This window comes from Homalodisca vitripennis, chromosome 4, assembly GCF_021130785.1.
Source record: "Homalodisca vitripennis isolate AUS2020 chromosome 4, UT_GWSS_2.1, whole genome shotgun sequence".
Classification (NCBI taxonomy): domain Eukaryota; kingdom Metazoa; phylum Arthropoda; class Insecta; order Hemiptera; family Cicadellidae; genus Homalodisca; species Homalodisca vitripennis.
Window position 1 is genome coordinate 33,885,537 of NC_060210.1, and position 19,890 is coordinate 33,905,426.

Sequence of the window (19,890 nt, forward strand, 5' to 3'; positions counted from 1 at the left end):
TTTGTTCACAAATTTCCGCATTGGTTTGATCTGTTTGTTTGAGTCTAAATCTTCCTGTCGTAAAACCATTTTTCTCACAGTCAGTTGTATTCCAAAAAAGTGACTTTATTCAAATCTAAATTAAATGAATTTTACTAATTTACATTTGTCGATTTTTAAGAACTATATGTGCTCTTACTATTTTTTAGTTCAGAGGTTCAGAGGAAAACATGTAAGAATACGTGTATCTAAGAAGATTGTTTTTCCAAGTTGTATAACGATGTTTAACATTTCAAGAATTAAAAATTTGTAAACTGTATTTTGGATTTCATAATATAAACTCCACTGAAACTTTTCGGCAATAACAACTTTCCAATTTCTGAAAAGATACACTCTTTCAACGAATTTCTTTGAGAGGAATCGGGAAGCGTTTAGAAAATAAGCTCCTCAGTCGAAACGGTATAGTACAGGCATGTATGTATTCCCAGATTGATTGTGTTTTTACTAAACTCATTATTATTTTTAAGCTAGTTATTATAACGTCAATAGCATCTTTGTTACTTAGTGTTATTCGAGTAGTCCGTTGATCAAAATTTCATGTTGATTAAAATGAAACATTAAAGACACCAGTTTGATTCGAATAAATCGTTCCAACTTAAACCACAATATTGGTTTCAATGTATAAATTCATACTTTAACACTTGGACTTTAGGGATAAAATAAAGTTCAATTAATTACAATAATTTTTTATTAGCCGTCAGTTGATACAGAATATGTACAAGTCCATGTAGTTGCATACATATATACAACTAGTATTCGATTAAGACACATATTTTCAGTTCGAATAGACAGTTTATCTCTACGTCTACTTATTGTAAAACAATATGTAGGCTAAAATGTAAAACAACTTGCCTACCAGAGGTACGAGAACGATGGAACAAGTAAAACCAAGACTGCCTTAATCATAAGAATAACGAAAATGTAAAAATACACAGTGTTCAGACACAACAAATATTTAGATTTGCTATACAAAATATAACATATAATCTAATTGAGAGTAGAAATTTTTGAATTATACATATTTTGGTACTGTACGAAATATTGTAAACGTATCTGGCTACTCACAGAGGTCGCCTAGCTGCCGGTTTGGTCGTTTTCAACGTCAGTATAAAAATCTCTTGTATAAATTTATAATAATTTAGAGTAGTATAAAATATATAGTTCCAAAATTGAAAGAATGATTTTTTTACAGGGTAAAAGAGAATTCAATGGAGTTTTTGTATGTATAATGGAATAATAAACAACACACTAGAATGTTTAGTTCTCAAAATATTTCTATAATTCGTTATGAAATCACATAACACAATAACTCCAAAACATAAATCCAAATAAGATCCTTTTATAGCTACTGTATATTGAAAATCACAAAGTCATTCAAAATACTATCAAAATACTTTACTTATAGTATACTGGATTTACAACCTAACACTTATCATAAAATAGACAACAGAACCACAAAAGACGCGATTGTGTACAACAGTTCTTGTTTTAAAAGCATAATTGTGTATAGTAAAATATCATTTAAGCGTAACAATCTAAAAAGTTAGGAAATAAAGTCTATTTGTAAAAAATATACATTAAATAATTCTGTAAACTGAGAATTTTACCGTAATTCTACTACGCCGGCTTTTAAGACACCAACGTTCCAGCATGAAACAACGTTTCAATGTTTAACAATCACTTCACTTCGTTAAGAATTCTGTTTTATATTTGTAATATGTACTAGATACTAGTAAAGTTAAAAAAATTTTGTTCGCTACACTTAACCATGGCTAAATGAAGGAAACAGGATTTTTCCGGACATTTGCCATCGTTCAGTGAAACAAGAAATCAGTAACACTACGTTTCGATATCTGCAATCTGTGTTACTGCAACAGTACTTGCTTGCAGTTGTTTGAAGGTTACATCAGTGCTGTGATCTGCAAACCTTCAAACAAAGCATGGCTAAATGTATTTAAAGCGAAAAATTTTTACTGCTTTTAACCCTAGAACTGGCCATCTATTTTTCTTCTCCTAGCAGTCACTTTGTTGATTTGTTAAGTCCTTTTTAACATGAAATATGTTGTCTTGTTATAGGTTGTCAAATATGTTGTCATGAAAACTATACTTGTTATAGGTTTTTTTACAGCACGAAATTAGGAGTTTAGTAATACTGTTTTGATTTTTTTTTAATTATCTCTGTTTTATTCTTTAATTCGTAAGAAACACACAGATAACTAATGTATTGGGAGTTAGTATTTGAACTGATGGTTAACGTGTGGTAAAATGAAACACGAAACTTCAACTACTCCCATGGCCAGTAGAAGGGTTTCGAGGAAAGAAGTTGTGATATTTCTATAAATTTGTGTACAATATCTTTTCTTATTACATCAGTACTATTATGAAAACCTTCACACGTGGAACAGCTGATGTCTCGGTTTGTCATCGAAGCAAAACACCGTTAGAATTATGTATATATGACAATTTGTTATTTATATTTATTTCATTTTCAGTAATTTTCATTTATTTCATTACTTTAAATGTGTGAATATGAGAAAACTTAATCACTAGTAAAATGTCTTAACTGATTTACTGTGAAACTTGTAGATTTACTTGAACAAAATCAATGCGATAAATATCTCGTATTGTGTCTAGTTTAATAAAGAACCGCTATTATGGTGCATCAAGTGTAAAGCATTGTGATGAAATTAACTTTAATTATTATGTTCAAAATATAGAGAATATCTATCGTCATTGTCATTTTAAGAAGTAATCTGTCAACCGCGAATTTTGTTTTAGATTATCAAACAGATTAGGATGGAATAAACAGCTGATTCATTCATAAGTTCAATTACGACTATATAAAACTGGTAGCGGTTTAATCAGATTGCACGATTCGATAATTAATTCTGTAGCGACAGCAACCAACTGGTAACCTCTCTTATTTATTTTCCATTAATAATGTCTCGCATACTCTATGACCAGACTACTAAAAATATGTATAACGTTTTAATTTAAATCAAATATTTGTAATCTTTTTATACACTTTGATTACAAAACACTAAACGAATAATTATTGCAATAAATAATGCTTCTAATAGTAAATATAACTAAAGTCACATTACCTAATTCATGATTGATTCATTGCTTAGTAATAGACATAGTATTGGTAACAGTTTTTACATTAAACCGTACAAATCTTCAGCAACGGCTTGGTCACGGATGGGAGGTTGTTGAAATCTGCACAAGCCCACATCGTGACCAAAAGTCCAACTATACTTACAAGTGGTACTTAAAGAAGGCACAGTTAACTCGAAATGCTGAGAGAGGGAAGGTCTTTAGATAAGAAACCACATTCCGTTCGTATTCACGAAACCGTTATGCAATCATTCAGTAAAATTGAGCAATAGAGCAATATCTTATGAAATACAGTAATAGATTTGACTTCGTTAAATATATAGTTTCACAACTTAGACTGTAATTGTAAAGTTAAGATAATACCTTAAAAACACTTCAAAAGTAGGTTACAAAATGTTCTTATACCTTCGCGTAACTATTTCTAATCTCTAATAATACGTAATCGAGATTAATGGATTAGAGAATTGCACTATAAACCGATACTAAAGGGTATCTACACAAATTTTAAAAACAAGCTATTTGGTATCTACTTCCCTAAGGAAGAAGATTTTATTTTCAGGTACAGTGTTTTCGCTCTTTCAAACCTCCCATCTCTCACACATATTTCTTCGGGCGACTGGAAGTCTCCGGCGGAGTTATTCCCGAGACGTTGGATTACCGGATGTTCCGGATAAGCGCGCGCCGGAATATATCGAGTCTCTTTACACATGCTCCACCCTAGATACGCCACCGTGCACACTAACGCCACTGCGGTGACTGGTCGTGCCTGTTGTCAGCGTCGTCAAGAACGTAAAGCTGATCCTTCGATCCTTGACAAACACCGAAGGCCTGTGCACACTAGTATACTGCTGACGATGTTCCCTCTGTTGGTTCTTCTCCCTGTAAATAAGGAAAATAGATCGTCATCATTAGTTTATCGATTTCGAAAGAGTACCGTTGGCCCCAAGCAATAATTGCATAATATTAGCTATATATCCAGTAGAGTAGGTTTAGTTTTCAATATTTGGTAGAAAACTCCTTGCTATCTTTGATATAGTTTAAAGAAAATCAATTAGGTCAGCTGTTTAGTGACCCTTGTACATATCGTTTGATGGAACTAGGCCTTCTACCATTGGTGGACTAATCGCGTGGTCCCGTCTGTCTGTATGTCCGCCGTCCAGAAGCGTCCCATATACGCCCGATCAGTTAGTGTATCGTCGATCCGGTCGTTCACAAAGTCTCACGCTTTGTTCTCGTTGTAGTATCGTATTGGAACTCGCTGCATCTTTCTCTCTATCAATGTGTGTGGTTATTGTAACCTCCCTGTCTAACTCACGGCCGGAATTGTATCGTATAACATCGGAGATGAAATGATCCGGTTGCGGTCGCTGACCGGTTTCGTTCCAGGACCCGATACCCTTTGCGAACGCGGTTGCCGAAGGAATGCAACACTGAACTCTACTCGTATGCGATGAACAGAAGATTCTTCTCTAAACTTGTTCTAACCACAATGCCAGTGACTATTCTCAGTGAAAACCGAAAGTGGCCAGCCAGTGGATCTCAGTGCAGCCCTGAATGCCCTGGACGAGCTGGAGGCCCCACTTGGTTGAAGCGAGGCAAGATTCTATATCAAAATCGGTGAGTTGACATCTATTCTAATTAACTGCACCCTTTATTCCTCGCGTGTCACCTGTCCTTTCATCTTCGGATGTAATTTTTTTTTTTTTTTCAATTTTACTTTCATTTGTGCTCTCTTAAACAATATTTTTGCCTCCGAATCGTATTCTCTATAATAGCTTTCTCACGCGTAACAATAATAATCACAATTAAGCAAGATAGGAGAGCCCCACCCGCTTCGCGTATCAGGCTTTCCTGAGGTTGCGTTCAAATTTAAAATCTTACAGGTCTTTTCGTTCTAGGTTGAGTTATCGTGTAGACAAACAGGCAGATATACAGGCAGTCAGGGGAAAATTAAATTCCTGTTTATCGTGCTGCTCTTACACCCAGAAGATAAACACAAATTAGAGGATCGTCCACTAAACAACAATGGTGGTACTTTAATTTTTGACTCCTATTATTGAAACATAGTTTTTACTTTGAAAGGCTTGTTCCATAGTAGTTCACTGATTGTATAACATAATCATCTGCATCCGAATGGATGGCAGAACATCCTTTTTTGATTTAGTATTATTTCCTTGTGTAACTACAAGGAGGAGAGATAGTAACATCAATATATAAGGTATCAAAATCCAGACGAGATGATTGCTCGCTTACCTGCCCAGAACGGATCCGAGCTCTCTGCGGAAGTTAGTGTTGAGCCAGCCGTAGAGGAGTGGGTTGGTGACGGTGGAGGACATGGCGACAAGGTGACACACAGAGAACACCAGGTAGATGGTCTTAGGGGATGTGATAGCACGAGGGTTCAGTTCCATCAGTACCGTAAACGCCGTCATCGGCAGCCAGCTCAGCGCGTATACTATAGCTATACATGACAGGATGATCATCGTGCGACGGTTACGTCGAAACTCTCTTCGAGCTGAAATAAAGTACAAAAATCTCTATTAATACTTTACAGAAATCTTTTTTAATTATATCATATTTTACTAATGCTCGCTTCTAATGAATTTATTTTATGGCTTAGCATTCAATAAATAGCGTATAAAATGCTCAAATGCTCTGTTTTGGTTATCACCTTAGTTTTAGCCCGACAAGAAGAATATTAAACTTCAATATTAAGAATTTTAATCCTTTATTTTTGACAAAGAATCCTGAGAATGTCTCATTTTAAAGACAGTGCGCACTAAATACTTGGTTTCTGGCTAATCAGGAAAGAAATTTCTGCGTTTTTACTTCATCGTGTAAAAATTAGTAACTGTGCTTTTCAAGAATAACTCGAAAAAGTTAGAAGCGGATTAGTTAACAACAAAAACTGTACAAAAATTTCAAGTTTAACTTGTTTTTATGAGATAAAATTAAAGCTTGTCTCACTATTGCCGTTAGTCTGATATTACTATTTTATGGGTTACTTCGGTAGCTCATCTCTGTTAATTAACAATAATCCGTAGAAAATCACAGTCCACTGTAACTGTATAGAATTTTTATCTAAATTAGTTTATTCCTTTCTATAACTCTAAATAAATCAATCTGTTGTAACAAATAACATGGAGTCTATCTATTCGTTGATGTGTATGTTTTCGTTTAAAAGGTCTATGTTGTGAACTTAATAGAAAAGTAATATATTTGTTACTATCTCAGTTGTTAGCTATCGACTTCAACTGCTAACAAGCTAACATTCTGACATTCCTGTTCATTTTGTCATGCTGTAAAGTCCTCCTTCATTATAACTAAAATGTCTTAATTTAACCTCACATATTTTGTAGCTTGACGTATAAGTAAATGGCTACTGAATAATTACCTCGTTTACAAGCGGATTCTCTCGGAGGAGATATGAGATGGACACTCAGATAAGCGGAGATCTTGGTGTGGATAATGCTGAGTAGTAGCACCGGCACCAAGAACTGCAGGACGGACAGGGTTAGCGTGTATATACATTGTAGCATGGGGGAGGGCCACGTCTCCACGCACGCTTCGTACACCACCAATCCTGTAATATACATCATACTGTACCACCAATCCTGTAATATACATCATACTATACCACCAATCCTGTAATATACATCGTACTATACCACCAATCTTGTAATATACATCTTACTATACCACCAATCCTGTAATATACATCTTACTATACCACCAATTCTGTAATATACATCGTACTATACCACCACTCCTGTAATATACATCGTACTATACCACCAATCCTGTAATATACATCTTACTATACCACCAATCCTGTAATATACATCTTACTATACCACCCATCCATGTATACATCCATCTTAGATGGTCCACACTAAAGGCCAGTCAATAATAGAAAATATTGTTAAATGTTGGTAAACATTAGTTACAAGCTGAACGTTTACGATTGCTAGTATCTATATTATTTAGCCACCATAATGTTGCTCGCACTAACAACCTTTACAATTTTTGAGTGACACTAATTCTACAAATACTTGACGATATTTTTCATCGACTACACCACTGCAATCGGTATTGAATTGTAATATTTTTAAATTTTAGAGATTACCTTAAGAAATTGTAACAAGTACAAACAATTTTTCTACTCCACAGTTATTTGAAGTAGTATGTAAATTAGAAAAGTACGCAGTTTGGTATCCCGGTACAAATAAAAACTTCGGAAGGAAAAAGTGTAAATATATTAAAGAATGCTCACTAAAGAAGTATTAAAGAAGTTACACCTTTAGTGATTGACATGTTTTTTTACGATTTTTGACTTAAGGAAGTCATATTTTGTATGAAATATAATAATGATTACGCAAGAAATTTAAATTAAGGAAATTATTTTTATGAATAAAACAAATGCCATTCGCTTCTGCCCTAATTTATATATGTATACTAATATCCTTACCTACAACAGATATTCTTTCATTTTCTGATTACAAAACGCCCCTCCTTTGGACGCCTACCGTTCTTCTTGGAATGATCAGAAACTTTCTACTTTTCCTAATTTTTAAAAAGATATGATAAAGGACTGTGGACAATATTTTGCTTTGAAATAAAACAAAAAAACTATTTCATCCAAAAAATGCACACCTGAGGGAAAATTTTACAATAATGCCCTCTCATTTCGTTACTGCTTTACTTCATCGCACCGTTAAAATATGAGGTTTACAAGCCTTTCACATTAATGATTATAACGCCGTCTTTTGGAAAAAACACAAAATTGTTATTATTTATCCAGTTATATTTTAAGTTTGTAGACAAAAACATTTTTGTTTCAAAGAACTCTGTATGGTGAATGGAAAACGTCATTTGTTTCAACTCTCACCTAGTAATATATTTAAGTTTCAGGAATATACAGTGAGGCGTCTTTGCTAACCGGTGACGCGTCTGACTCAATCAATTACAGTAGAACCGCGCAGCCGCATTGGCCTTGCTGTTATCGAATTATAGGGTGCAATCCTTCATGTTCATTGACGGTTTCAGTTTATATGTAGTACATTCTTAATAGTCAAATTTCTTCATAGATCAACGTTGTCAGTGCAGTTTGCTCCTAATCCGACCACTTAGAGTAACACAACCGCTGGTGTGTTTAGAAAATTTAAATTCTAAAAACAAACACCATAGTGGTACATAGCAAATACATACAGATTATATGTATAAGTGATATATTTATAAATTAATTTTATAACTGTTTAGTATAAAACTTTTTAATTTTATTTTTGTTTTAGTGATTTATTTTAAAGCTATTTGTTTTTAATTTTCCAACTAACTTTATTGCATTTTTTTATTAAAAAATAGAAGTCAAATAGTGTAATAAGAGTATATTTACAGTTTAAACAGCTACGATGGCCATTAATGACTCAGTCCCACCTACTTTATCAATATTATGAATTTAGTAAGCAGTTTAAGAGATTCTAGTTCCGCACCAGTAGTGGGTGAAATATGCATATGGATTAATGTGTTTATGTGACATATGAAAGTAGAAGACACTTACCAGTGTTATATTTATTATAACATTTTCTAAAATTTATTATAACGTTTGTCATTGTCTTGACTAACTCATTTTAATGCTATCGAGAACCTTATAGTCCAGGATTCAAGACCCATTTCTTTAGTTTATATGTCCAAACATTGTTTTTCGTGACATTTGTAGAGGAATTGTTGTTATGAAATAAACCTAAGGTCAACCTAAGGTTTTATAGGGTTCAAAATTTCGATATGTCGAAAGGGTTAAAAATAACCAAGGATCATTTATTTCTCATGTTACGTATTTTTAGTTTTTTGAAGTGTACTTCAAATCAACCGTCAGACGCCTTAATACGGCCTTAATCAACCATAAATACAACTTAAATCAGCGTCAGCCCATCTTATAAATATTGACTATTTGGTTTTAAATGGTATTACTATCTCTTTATCTCACAGCTTACGGTCATATAGCTATTATTTATATGTCGGACGGTTAGTTTTAAGTATTTAAACCCAAAATACGTAATCGTTTGAAAGAAAACTATTTTATTTTAACTTCCCTGAGCCTAGTGTGGTTAACATCAATTTCTTTCCTACATCGATTTTAGAACTAGATTGTTTATTCATACAATATAAATCGGCTCTTGCCTATTTACTATAACGGAAAACCCTATATAAAGTCAAATAAAACCAATAACTTCAATTTTGTTGGTTTAGAATTATTTTCCTTTTTTGGTTTTGTTTCTTTTCGCCATATGACTGTCCATGTATTAGTGAAATAAATGTTTTTCGACTAAAAAGAGCCGCAGAATCGGCTATATAATCCTTTTATCCGATGTGACAAACTACTGTGCGTCCGCCGCCGTTCGTATTAAAAGTTTACTTTCAAATTAAGATTTTCTTCTAAATTTTGTCATAGATATACGACATTTTTTATATTATCGTTATGTACATTTTTTATTTTATTAGAATAACATTTTAGTATCACATTTTTAAATATGTACCAAAAATAAAACTTCATAGAATATTTCAAACCTATAGGGGTCACAATGAATATTTAAAATGATCAAATGATCAAAAAAGAATCAGAATTTCAGTGTTGTCCAGAGATGAAGCATATAGATTAAAACACCCCAACGATAATAATGAGGCTACATTTTTGTGTTAGACGGGTTGACTATAAAAAAGCATGTAATGTGCACGCCGATTGTGCATATTATAGTAAGTTATTGTGGGCTTAAATTGAATAGGTAAGAAGAGGACATAAACATTTCCTTCTTGTAAAAAGGTTCAAGAAGATTGGCATAATGAATCTAACCCTAAAGAAGGTTTTTATCAACGGAAATGGAGGGATATCTGAATAGTCAGTTTAGTGTTTTACCGTTCATATGTGGATTATGTAATCTCCATAACGGATTGTTCAGATTCAACATTGGGCTATTAGAGAACATTTGCTCGTGTTTCAGAGCGTACTTTAGTTGGTAGTTGGTGGTCGCAGGATATATTGTTGGTGTGCAAACCTGCTATTTTGACGACTTCAACGTCTTGGTACAACAGTAGGGGTACCATGAGCAACAGAGAGATGGTGCATACCTGCTATTTTGACGACTTCAACGTCTTGGTACAACAGTAGGGGTACCATGAGCAACAGAGAGATGGTGCATACCTGCTATTTTGACGACTTCAACGTCTTGGTACAACAGTAGGGGTACCATGAGCAACAGAGAGATGGTGCATACCTGCTATTTTGACGACTTCAACGTCTTGGTACAACAGTAGGGGTACCATGAGCAACAGAGAGATGGTGCATACCTGCTATTTTGACGACTTCAACGTCTTGGTACAACAGTAGGGGTACCATGAGCAACAGAGAGATGGTGCATACCTGCTATTTTGACGACTTCAACGTCTTGGTACAACAGTAGGGGTACCATGAGCAACAGAGAGATGGTCCACAGTAAGGTGATGGTGACGGCAACACTGCAAGTGGCCATTTGGCAGACTTGGCCCCTGGGTGACCGCACTATTGTATAGTACCTGCAACATTACTTCTTGTCACTTCAACATCTTTGCACAGCAGAGCAGTAACATGAGCAGGAAAGAGACGTTCCACAGTAAAGTGATAGTATCGGCCACACTGCAAGTAGCCATTTGGCAGACTTGGCCACTGGGTGACCGCAGTATTGTATAGTACCTGCAACATTACTTCTTGTCACTTCAACATCTTTGCACAGCAGAGCATTAACATGAGCAGGAAAGAGACGTTCCACAGTAAGGTGATAGTAACGGCCACACTGCAAGTAGCCATTTGGCAGACTTGGCCACTGGGTGACCGCAGTATTGTATAGTACCTGCAACATTATTCTTGTCACTTCAACATCTTTGCACAGCAGAGCAGTAACATGAGCAGGAAAGAGACGTTCCACAGTAAAGTGATAGTATCGGCCACACTGCAAGTAGCCATTTGGCAGACTTGGCCACTGGGTGACCGCACTATTGTTTAGTACCTGCAACATAAAATACTGCAACATTATTTCTCGTCTCTTCAGCTAACAATGTAATTGCATAAACGTACTTCATTAAGCATTCTGTAAACACATTATATTTTTGAATCAGTAGAAGAACAACTCAAGAGCGTTGAAGTGAATATAGCAATCTAGTAAACCACTTTCTTGATCAGAAGCGTTTACTATATTATATTATATTATTATAAAATATACTCCAAAGATAATATTTGTAAATTAGAAGTATGATTTCTGCACGCTGAATCATTATAAAGATACATTTCAATCACACAATAGTATAAACACATTTTTTTATACATTCCAAAAGAATTTATAGCTTTGTTAGGAGAAGCCAAAGTTTTAGCACGTAATGCTGTATCTACGTACTGCCGCAGAGGAGCGGTATTGCAGAGGAACGTGTTGCCTCTGCAATTATTCAACTTCTTTTAGTTTAAATTATTGTAATCAAACTTATAGTCTTAATAAGGTAATAGGACTACTTTTTACAAGTTTAACACTTTTTAAAATATATATATTATAATAATAATTCATTTTAATATAAAAATTCACGTTAATATTCACTTGGCAAGAATATTGAAGAAAGTAAACAATAAGTAATTATATTAATTTATTTGTAACACCTGTTTCTTTGATAACCATAGTATAAATTGCCACTTATAAAAAATAAAAAACTAAGTACCTTGATCAGTGCTCCTTCAGTATAATACCCAACTAACATTCACAGCTGAAGGAGAAACTGACAGTCACTATACGAGTATTTGAGAGCCTCACGTACTATTACCGAGCTATGATTTACTTCTCCTTCTCTATAGTATTCAGGTATAGATAGGTACTGCACCGAATGGTTCATCGCTATTCATTGGCTGATTGCGTTTCACGTCACAATACCAGCTGAGATCAACGCCATTAGTTATTATTTTCATTTTTTCAGTTTTCATTGGCTAAGCGTTAGCAAGGCCTAATCCTCATTTCTGTCTGTGTATCTATCCCACGATATCTCGAAAGCGAACCGACCTATGGACTTGAAATTTTGCTTGGAGTTTTATTTACAAATAGGGAATACTGAGTTTGATGATGGGACATGTCAAACCATGGGATATGGCTGAGCATTAGTGGATATTTTTACATTGGATTTATTAGTAATCATGATGGTGCGAAAAAATTTAAAGAATTGAGTTTGTACAAAAATTTACTACTGCCATATGAGATTTTAACATGTTCCATATTATTAGACATTAAGCCTAACTAACTAACAAATAATCGTTATTCGGTGACTTTGTGTAGCCCCACTTAACCGCCAAAAATGTAAATTTTATTTTGTAGCAATAAATCACGAGAAAAATTTCATATTTTGACGCTTAACTTTGCATGCAACTTCACTTCTACAAACACAACTAGTTGTATTATGGTGCATGTCCAACCATGAAGTTTGACCAAGCGTCATTTGCCACTTTCATTGTTAATACACTGATGTTAGCGCGGTATATTGCCATAACTATTTGAACATTTATGTAATTTATTATAAGTCACGTGTTTATGATCGATACAGTTTTTTTAATAAATGTACGTAAGCTATGTATATTATAATATGACGAAGAATGAAAGTGAAATTGAAAACAACCGAACATTTGTAGCGAAATATCTATAAACCTAAGTCAGCAGAAATTATAAGTTGTTAGCAGAAAAATAATATGATATTTATGAGTTTCAAATTACTACTATGCTCTTGATTACGGACACCAGGACCTAACGTTGCCTGTGAACTAAAGAGGGCACCACAACACGGGAGTGCGTGTTGATCAAATTTTTAAACCTACTTTTAACATAAGCTTTTGATTGATATTAAGGCAAAGCCAAAAGCAAATGCACTTTAATAAATAAACTATCTTATAAATATAACTAATTATTTCCCTTCTGAAAAATATAGGCGTTCTTAAACAACAATTTTGCTTTAATAAGAGTTTTTCATTATCCATGAACCATTTTTTTGATATCGCACTTCTCTCACCGATTGAAAAATACTATATTAATTTGTTAAAGCTATCGGTCAAAAAATGCAATAAAAGGTATTGCATGAGAACTTAAAAAATAATGTATTATTATTCCTATATATATATATATATATATATTTATATATATATATATATATATATATATATATATATATATAAATTTAATCACTATAAGTAAATATGTTTACAAAGGTAACTTCATATTATTGTAATTAAATCAAATCCACATTTTTTCAAATAAATTGCTATCTTTATCTCGATTTTTGCCTTTGAAAGGTATCAAGATAATATTATTAATTTGAATTTCTGAATATGTAAAGCTGTTTACTATTACGTATATGCCAACCTTGAAGGTTATCGTCCCACCAGTGTTGTTCAAATTAAACCTCTCAACAAATAATATGATGTATGTGTTGTAATAATTATTTTACAATAATAACAATTTACAAAACAATAATGTACAAAACATCATTACAACAATTATTGTAATGATGTACAGTTATTTTACTGTACGAACTTTTAATAATCTATTTATAATCTAATGTGGGTTTATAAATTAGTTAGTTGAATAAGAATATATTTATTAATAAACTGGTCTTATAATTAATTGTTGATTTTAAGCTTTTTCCAGAATACAGGAAACTAAACAAAAATAGTAGTTAAGTACTCGTATAAAGAAGAAAGGTTACAGGTTAACTGGTGTTTAATTAAAGTGAACGTCCTTCTGCGGTCTATTCATTAAGTGCAGGGGTGGAGTTTCCAAATTACTCCTGCTGCAAAATGATACCCTTCATTTGCGGCGAGAGAGAAGATTGCTTTAAGTGAATATGTAAACCCGGTTTCGTTTCCGAATCTTGAACTATTAATGCCATATATGTGGTGATAAAACACTAGGAATTTAATTTGATATCCACGCCATATTTTTGGAAAAGTTAAATCACTATATAGACTCAGATTACGAATACTGACACTTCTTTAAAGACAATGGTTATACCAGCACTCATAGTCAATATTAAACAGCAACGTAGATTATTTTGTTTAAATGGCACATAAGTACCTAGTGAGCGTTTCCTATTATTATTAGTGTTTAGTAATAAGACGCCTAAGAGACCATGGTAGTTAAGGCTAAATGAATTTGGAGGATTATTTATTATTGCAGTTACAAAAACTGATAAGTTACGTTAAGTCACGAATCAAATTTAGATATAAGTTTAAGCATGGACAGAATCTACCAAAATATGGCCATGATGATGGCCATATTTGACCACAAAGCTTTAAAAATAGTTTCGTATGATGATCACTAAACATTAATTTTCAATGCACTACTAAAAAGGTTATGATACCTCAAGACGAGGCAAAACTATCTATAAACTATGTAAAAATGTCCAAAATCCTCTTAACCTTTCAAAATATTCAACTTTTGGGATTTATTTTGGGATCTAGTGAAAGATTACTAACCATGCATTAGAATTTAAATTTTATGGATGAAAAGCGTGCTTTACATGCTTTGCAGTTTATGTTCATTTCTGATGAAAACTCGTCTCGTGAGAGAACAAAGCCAATGTTGTAATGAATATCTACGTGCTTTGAGCCACCTAATGGATTCGTTTGGTGCGATTACAATGGGACATAACGCAGCTGTGTTCGAGGAATGTGTGATCAGGTAATCATTACGGCCGGGGTATTAATCTCAATTATCAAGTGGTAATTACGGGTATCAATTAAGGGACTGCAGTGCCAAGCTGATTACGTCAGCCTACCATTTTAGTACTACTGGGGTTTCTGACGTAAGTGGCCAGCCATTACGTTGTATTTCCATGAACATTAAACAATACCCAATATTCCAATTTGTACATTCATCCAAATTGATCACACTGATCACACTATAGACTTTAAATTAGTTGGAAGAAGTAGATAGATTGTGTGACTACTGAGATATTAATAATTTATTTATAGGATCTAAAACTGTCCGAGATACACAAAGCTTGTTTACAATATAAAGTTTAAGATTTGTTATATGCATTTCATAATACTTTGTAATTCCCTCAAGGTCCGTAAATAACGGAGTAGTGATATTTTATTTATTACATTATGTTTAAATTGCCATATTGGAATGAAATTGTGTACTAAACTGGCCAATGACCTGAAGCAAGATATTTAAAGCATTTATTTCAGTAGCAAGTTTGAAATTGTTCCCCAGGATACTCCAATCTTCTGATCCATTTCGGATTGGACTTAAAGTTTAAAAAGGAACGGTTTAGGGTCGCTGGAGTCGGAGGTTAAAGCAACTATTATGTGTAGCAATCAAAAACTCAACGAATAGCATAGTATTTAAATGAACGGCTTCAACAATTTCAGTAATTTTTTAATTATTTTAAGCCAGACTGGAGAGGCCATGGTAATCTTATTTAGAGCAATTATGGTGTAGTGTAATGATTATGAGAGTAGACATATTAAGAAATATATTATTGTAATGTTCATTTTAAGGGGTTCAAAATATAAACTAGATCGTCACTGACTCTTATTTCAGCATTAGCGCGTAAGAATCATTTCTGGTTGGAATTAATTATATTTCACAAGCCATGGTAGAGTTTGGTGTGTTGCCATCATAAAAACAGATGTACATACATGAGGATATTAATATACCTAAGTATTGTATACTATCACGCTATTGATTCTTGTCTCTATCCAAATTATTCCTGGTACCCCAGTAGTATTCACTTGTAACCCAAATTATACGCAGAGAGAGAGAGGTGGGAGAGAGAGAGAGAGAGAGAGAGAGAGAGAGAGAGAGAGAGAGAGAGAGAGAGAGAGAGAGAGAGAGAGAGAGAGAGAGAGCTCTAAGGTATTTCCTGCACTTATTAGTGGTTGCTTTCATGTAAAGATCAGCGTTTGCATTGCTGCCCTTACAAAACAATTCATTAATACATGAATCTAGAAAGACCTATTCGGTGATAAAACATAACATGTATTTTCTTTCTTTAAGTTATTAGGTGTATATCAAATTTCATTTTTCTGGGTCATTCAGAAGATGGGAAACAAAAATGTTGTTATTTTAAGGGTCGAACCTTACTTTAACCCCTACGCGTGGTTCTCTTCATGTAGTGTCTTTATTTGTTTGTTGAGAGCATAAGACCACGTGTGTGTCAAATTTTATCTTTCTGTGACATATAGTTCTCTTAAGGAATGAAACCCCAATATGTTTGATCTTAATGAAAATGATGTTTTTCTATTTTAGTCATGAGAGATACGTGTTCCAAATTTCATCTTCCTGTGATATCGTAAGGATGATTATAAGTGACATGTATTTTGATGTCGTTTATACGCATTTGTCTATATTTTTTATTGCAAGAGATAATCTTTACACTGTAATTATCAGATGATAAAAAATTAGTATTTCATGTCACAATCATAAGATTTAATATGTCTAATATACTCATACTGTCTAGAAATATACGGTAGTGTCAGTAACATGGTTATTTAGTGGTAAACTATTACCGGGATATAGCCCGGCATATACAGATTTCGTGTGACTCAGTTAACTTCAGTGTGATTCAGTCGTTATCAGACCTCCGATGAGTGAGGGTCTCGTTATCTGATCTACGAGGCGCGTCCTGCCCATTACGCGTTTCATGTTAGATCGTGCTTTTTCATTCTATATTACGCGACTAGCATAATCGACTTTTTAATAAATTTTACGATAGCATTTTATCGTTTACAAGTTGAGTGTGTTCACTTCATCTATTTTTAATCATGTCGGCCCAGTGTTTCAATTGCAAATAATTAATAAACGACGCAGAAGTGGCAAAGTGTTGTGCTTGTGAAATGTGTTATCATGCATCGTGTATAAAAGGTGGCGATCGGAAATTTCAAAGACTTCGGGATAAGACAGCTTGGAGATGTGACGCGTGTAAGGACGATGCGGCGTCTCTGACAGGCTCTGAGAGCGGCGAGGACAAAGGTGCTATTTTGAAAGCGATTGCCGCCCCCAGCGCTAAAATGGATACGAAATTCTCAGATATGCAGTCGTCGATATCAGAACTAAGGAGTGATTTCTGCCAACTAAGTGAATCCTTGGACTCTGTGAAAGCTGAAAATGTGGCCCTTAAACAGGAGTGTGCGTTGCTAAAAGCAATTAATAACGAGATTAAGTTGGATGTGTCACAATTGAACTCTAAAATTCATGAACTCGAACAATACTCCCGGAACGACAATTTGGAAATTACCAGTGTTCCTGTGACGCAGGGTGAGAATGTGTACGAGATTATGGCGCGGGTGGCGAGGGTGTTGTCGGTCCCATTACACGACGGAGATATCGCTATGCTCATCGTCTCCAATCATCTAAACGCACGCTGTACCCATCAATTGTCGCCAAATTTGTCTCCAGAAGAACCAGAGACGTATGGTTAACTGCGGCACGAGCTGTTAAAAGACGGATCTGCGCTTCAAATATCCATCAAGAATTCAAGCCATCTGCCATTTACATCAATGAACACTTGACGGTGTACATGAAGGCGCTACTCGCCCAGTGCAGAGCCCAGGTGAAGGAAGGACGACTGGCGTACGCATGGGTATCAAACAACAAGCTGCTGGTGCGAAAAGTGGATGGAGCTCCGGCCGTTAGAATAAGTGGCCACTCGGACTTGGATAAACTGCTCGCTTCTGAGTAATAGAACTGTAAGTCATGAGAACTTAAATTTTATCTGGTTTTCTCATCAGCTTAAAGATCAAGTGTTATATCCTAATTTTTATTTGGAATTTGGATGCTTATTTGAATGTTGTTAAAGAGTTTTTCATTTTTCATTGTGTTTAGGAACACAATATCAAACCGTAAAATCACATATGTACACTTCTGTAGCTGTAGTTTAGGAATAAGATGGCAGTTTCTTTTTTCAAGTGCTTTATTTTTCTTTTTGCAATTAGATATCCAATAAATTAGATTTAAATTAAGTCATATATCCTAGGCTCCAATATTTTTATTCGTATGGGCGCTGAGTACTATTTAAATCGTCCTGATGCTCTGAGTAGCAATTTATAAGTAGGCCTAAAGTAATGTAAAACTGAATCTTGTTATTCTTTTTTTTATCTGAGGATGTAAATTTCGAAATTAATATGTTAAGTTAAAGTGAATAGTTGAATGATTATTAAAGCAATGCAAATAATGTTTTTTTCCAACTGTCTAAGTGAATACTGTTTCAAGTAACCAAACTGGTGCAGTACGCCTAGTGATAAAACATTTGATATATTTTCAATTTAAACAAGTTTAAAAACCCCAAGATAAGATGTTTTTGTTTTAATTTTTGGTTTTGTTTAGCTTGAATAAAAAGTATCAGAACATTTTTAAGTTGTTGTGTATGAATTGCAGCTGTTTTTCTTTTTTCTTTTTTTTAACAATTACAAGCTTATATTTATTGTCCCATAGTTACAAGACTTCAATATACAGGAATTCAAATCAATGTTTCCGAAATAATAACAGCACAGCTAATTCATGATCTAACATTCCAAAAATAACTTTGGTTTATCAACATTTAACTTATTTTTCATTAATTATAATTGATATGTATAACACTAAAATTATCATGCTAAATAGTTGTAGTTGATTTTCATTGATCAAACACCATGAATGTATTTTACTCGAAACTGCATATTCAATATTTTATTGATAGTTGGATATGTTTTTCACTCACACATTATAACCATTTTTTTCTGCACGATGGGCTTAAAATTAAACAGTTTTTTTTAATGTATTTATTGAAATGAAATGAAATGAAATGAAATGAAATATAAATTTATTTCCACAATCTTCTTATAGGTACAGAGATTACAAATGCGTTTGCAAATTTTTGTTAACAATGAAATTTTAAACATTGTAATTTCTTAATATATATTTGTAGGAAATTAGCCTACATGGGCAAGCAGCCTGTGCGTAGGCTAGAGACGCTATCTTTTACAGAAATTAATGTTAGTTTGTTTTGCCGGGTATGGTTCAGACGCAAACGAAAGAGCAACAATAACAATAATAAATTAAATTAAACAAACCGACCAAAAAATTTATATATAATTTATTTGAAATAGTTATCACTTTGAAATGTAGATGAATGACAGATGATATCGGAGGGGGGAGGGGTGAGAGAAAGGACCAAGGTCAAGCCCGCCCATATTCTGATAAGATTAGGGCCTCGGCTCCCTCGAGGCCAATCTGTAGAAGGAAAAAATTAACGTTTTTCTTAAAAATTGAAATTGAAGTTGATTCGAATAATTTGAAGTGACTGAAGTTTTTGCAAATGTTTCTGAATAATACATGGGAAATATAAAAGGAATTTGTTATTGAAAATGATTTAACTAACCTTGTAACAGGTATACCGACATTAACTGCATGCCTGGTATTATAAGAATGTGATGTTTCTGGGAAAATTATGTTGTAATATTTATAAATATGAATTAAAAGATGCTTTATGTACAACTGTCGCAAGGAAAGGAGTGAAGATTCGTGAAAAAGAGTGTCAGTAGGATAACGCTTATTTTTCCTTAATCCTGCTTTTAAGATACATTTTTGTGTTATGTATTCCTTGTAACTATGTTAACATGACGTTATTATGTTAATTCATTGATAAAGATAGATCTTTTTACCACAGAGTTATTGTTTTGGGTAGGACGTAAATAGCCTA

At 33.8% G+C, this 19,890-nt stretch overlaps 1 protein-coding gene across 1 annotated transcript in view; it reads right to left on the reverse strand.

Annotated features, from left to right (window-relative positions):
* Nucleotides 1-1,295: 1,295 nt before the first annotated feature.
* The window catches only part of LOC124359147 (neuropeptide Y receptor type 2-like), a 35,625-nt gene continuing 17,030 nt past the window's right edge, over nt 1,296-19,890 (reverse strand). The window contains exons 3-6 of the mRNA XM_046811638.1: nt 10,571-10,722; nt 6,551-6,739; nt 5,410-5,671; nt 1,296-4,035 (exon numbers count right to left, since the gene is read on the reverse strand). Of these exons, the coding sequence (XP_046667594.1) occupies nt 3,858-4,035; nt 5,410-5,671; nt 6,551-6,739; nt 10,571-10,722 (781 nt within the window). The 3' untranslated portion in view covers nt 1,296-3,857. The remainder of the gene's footprint in view (nt 4,036-5,409; nt 5,672-6,550; nt 6,740-10,570; nt 10,723-19,890) is intronic.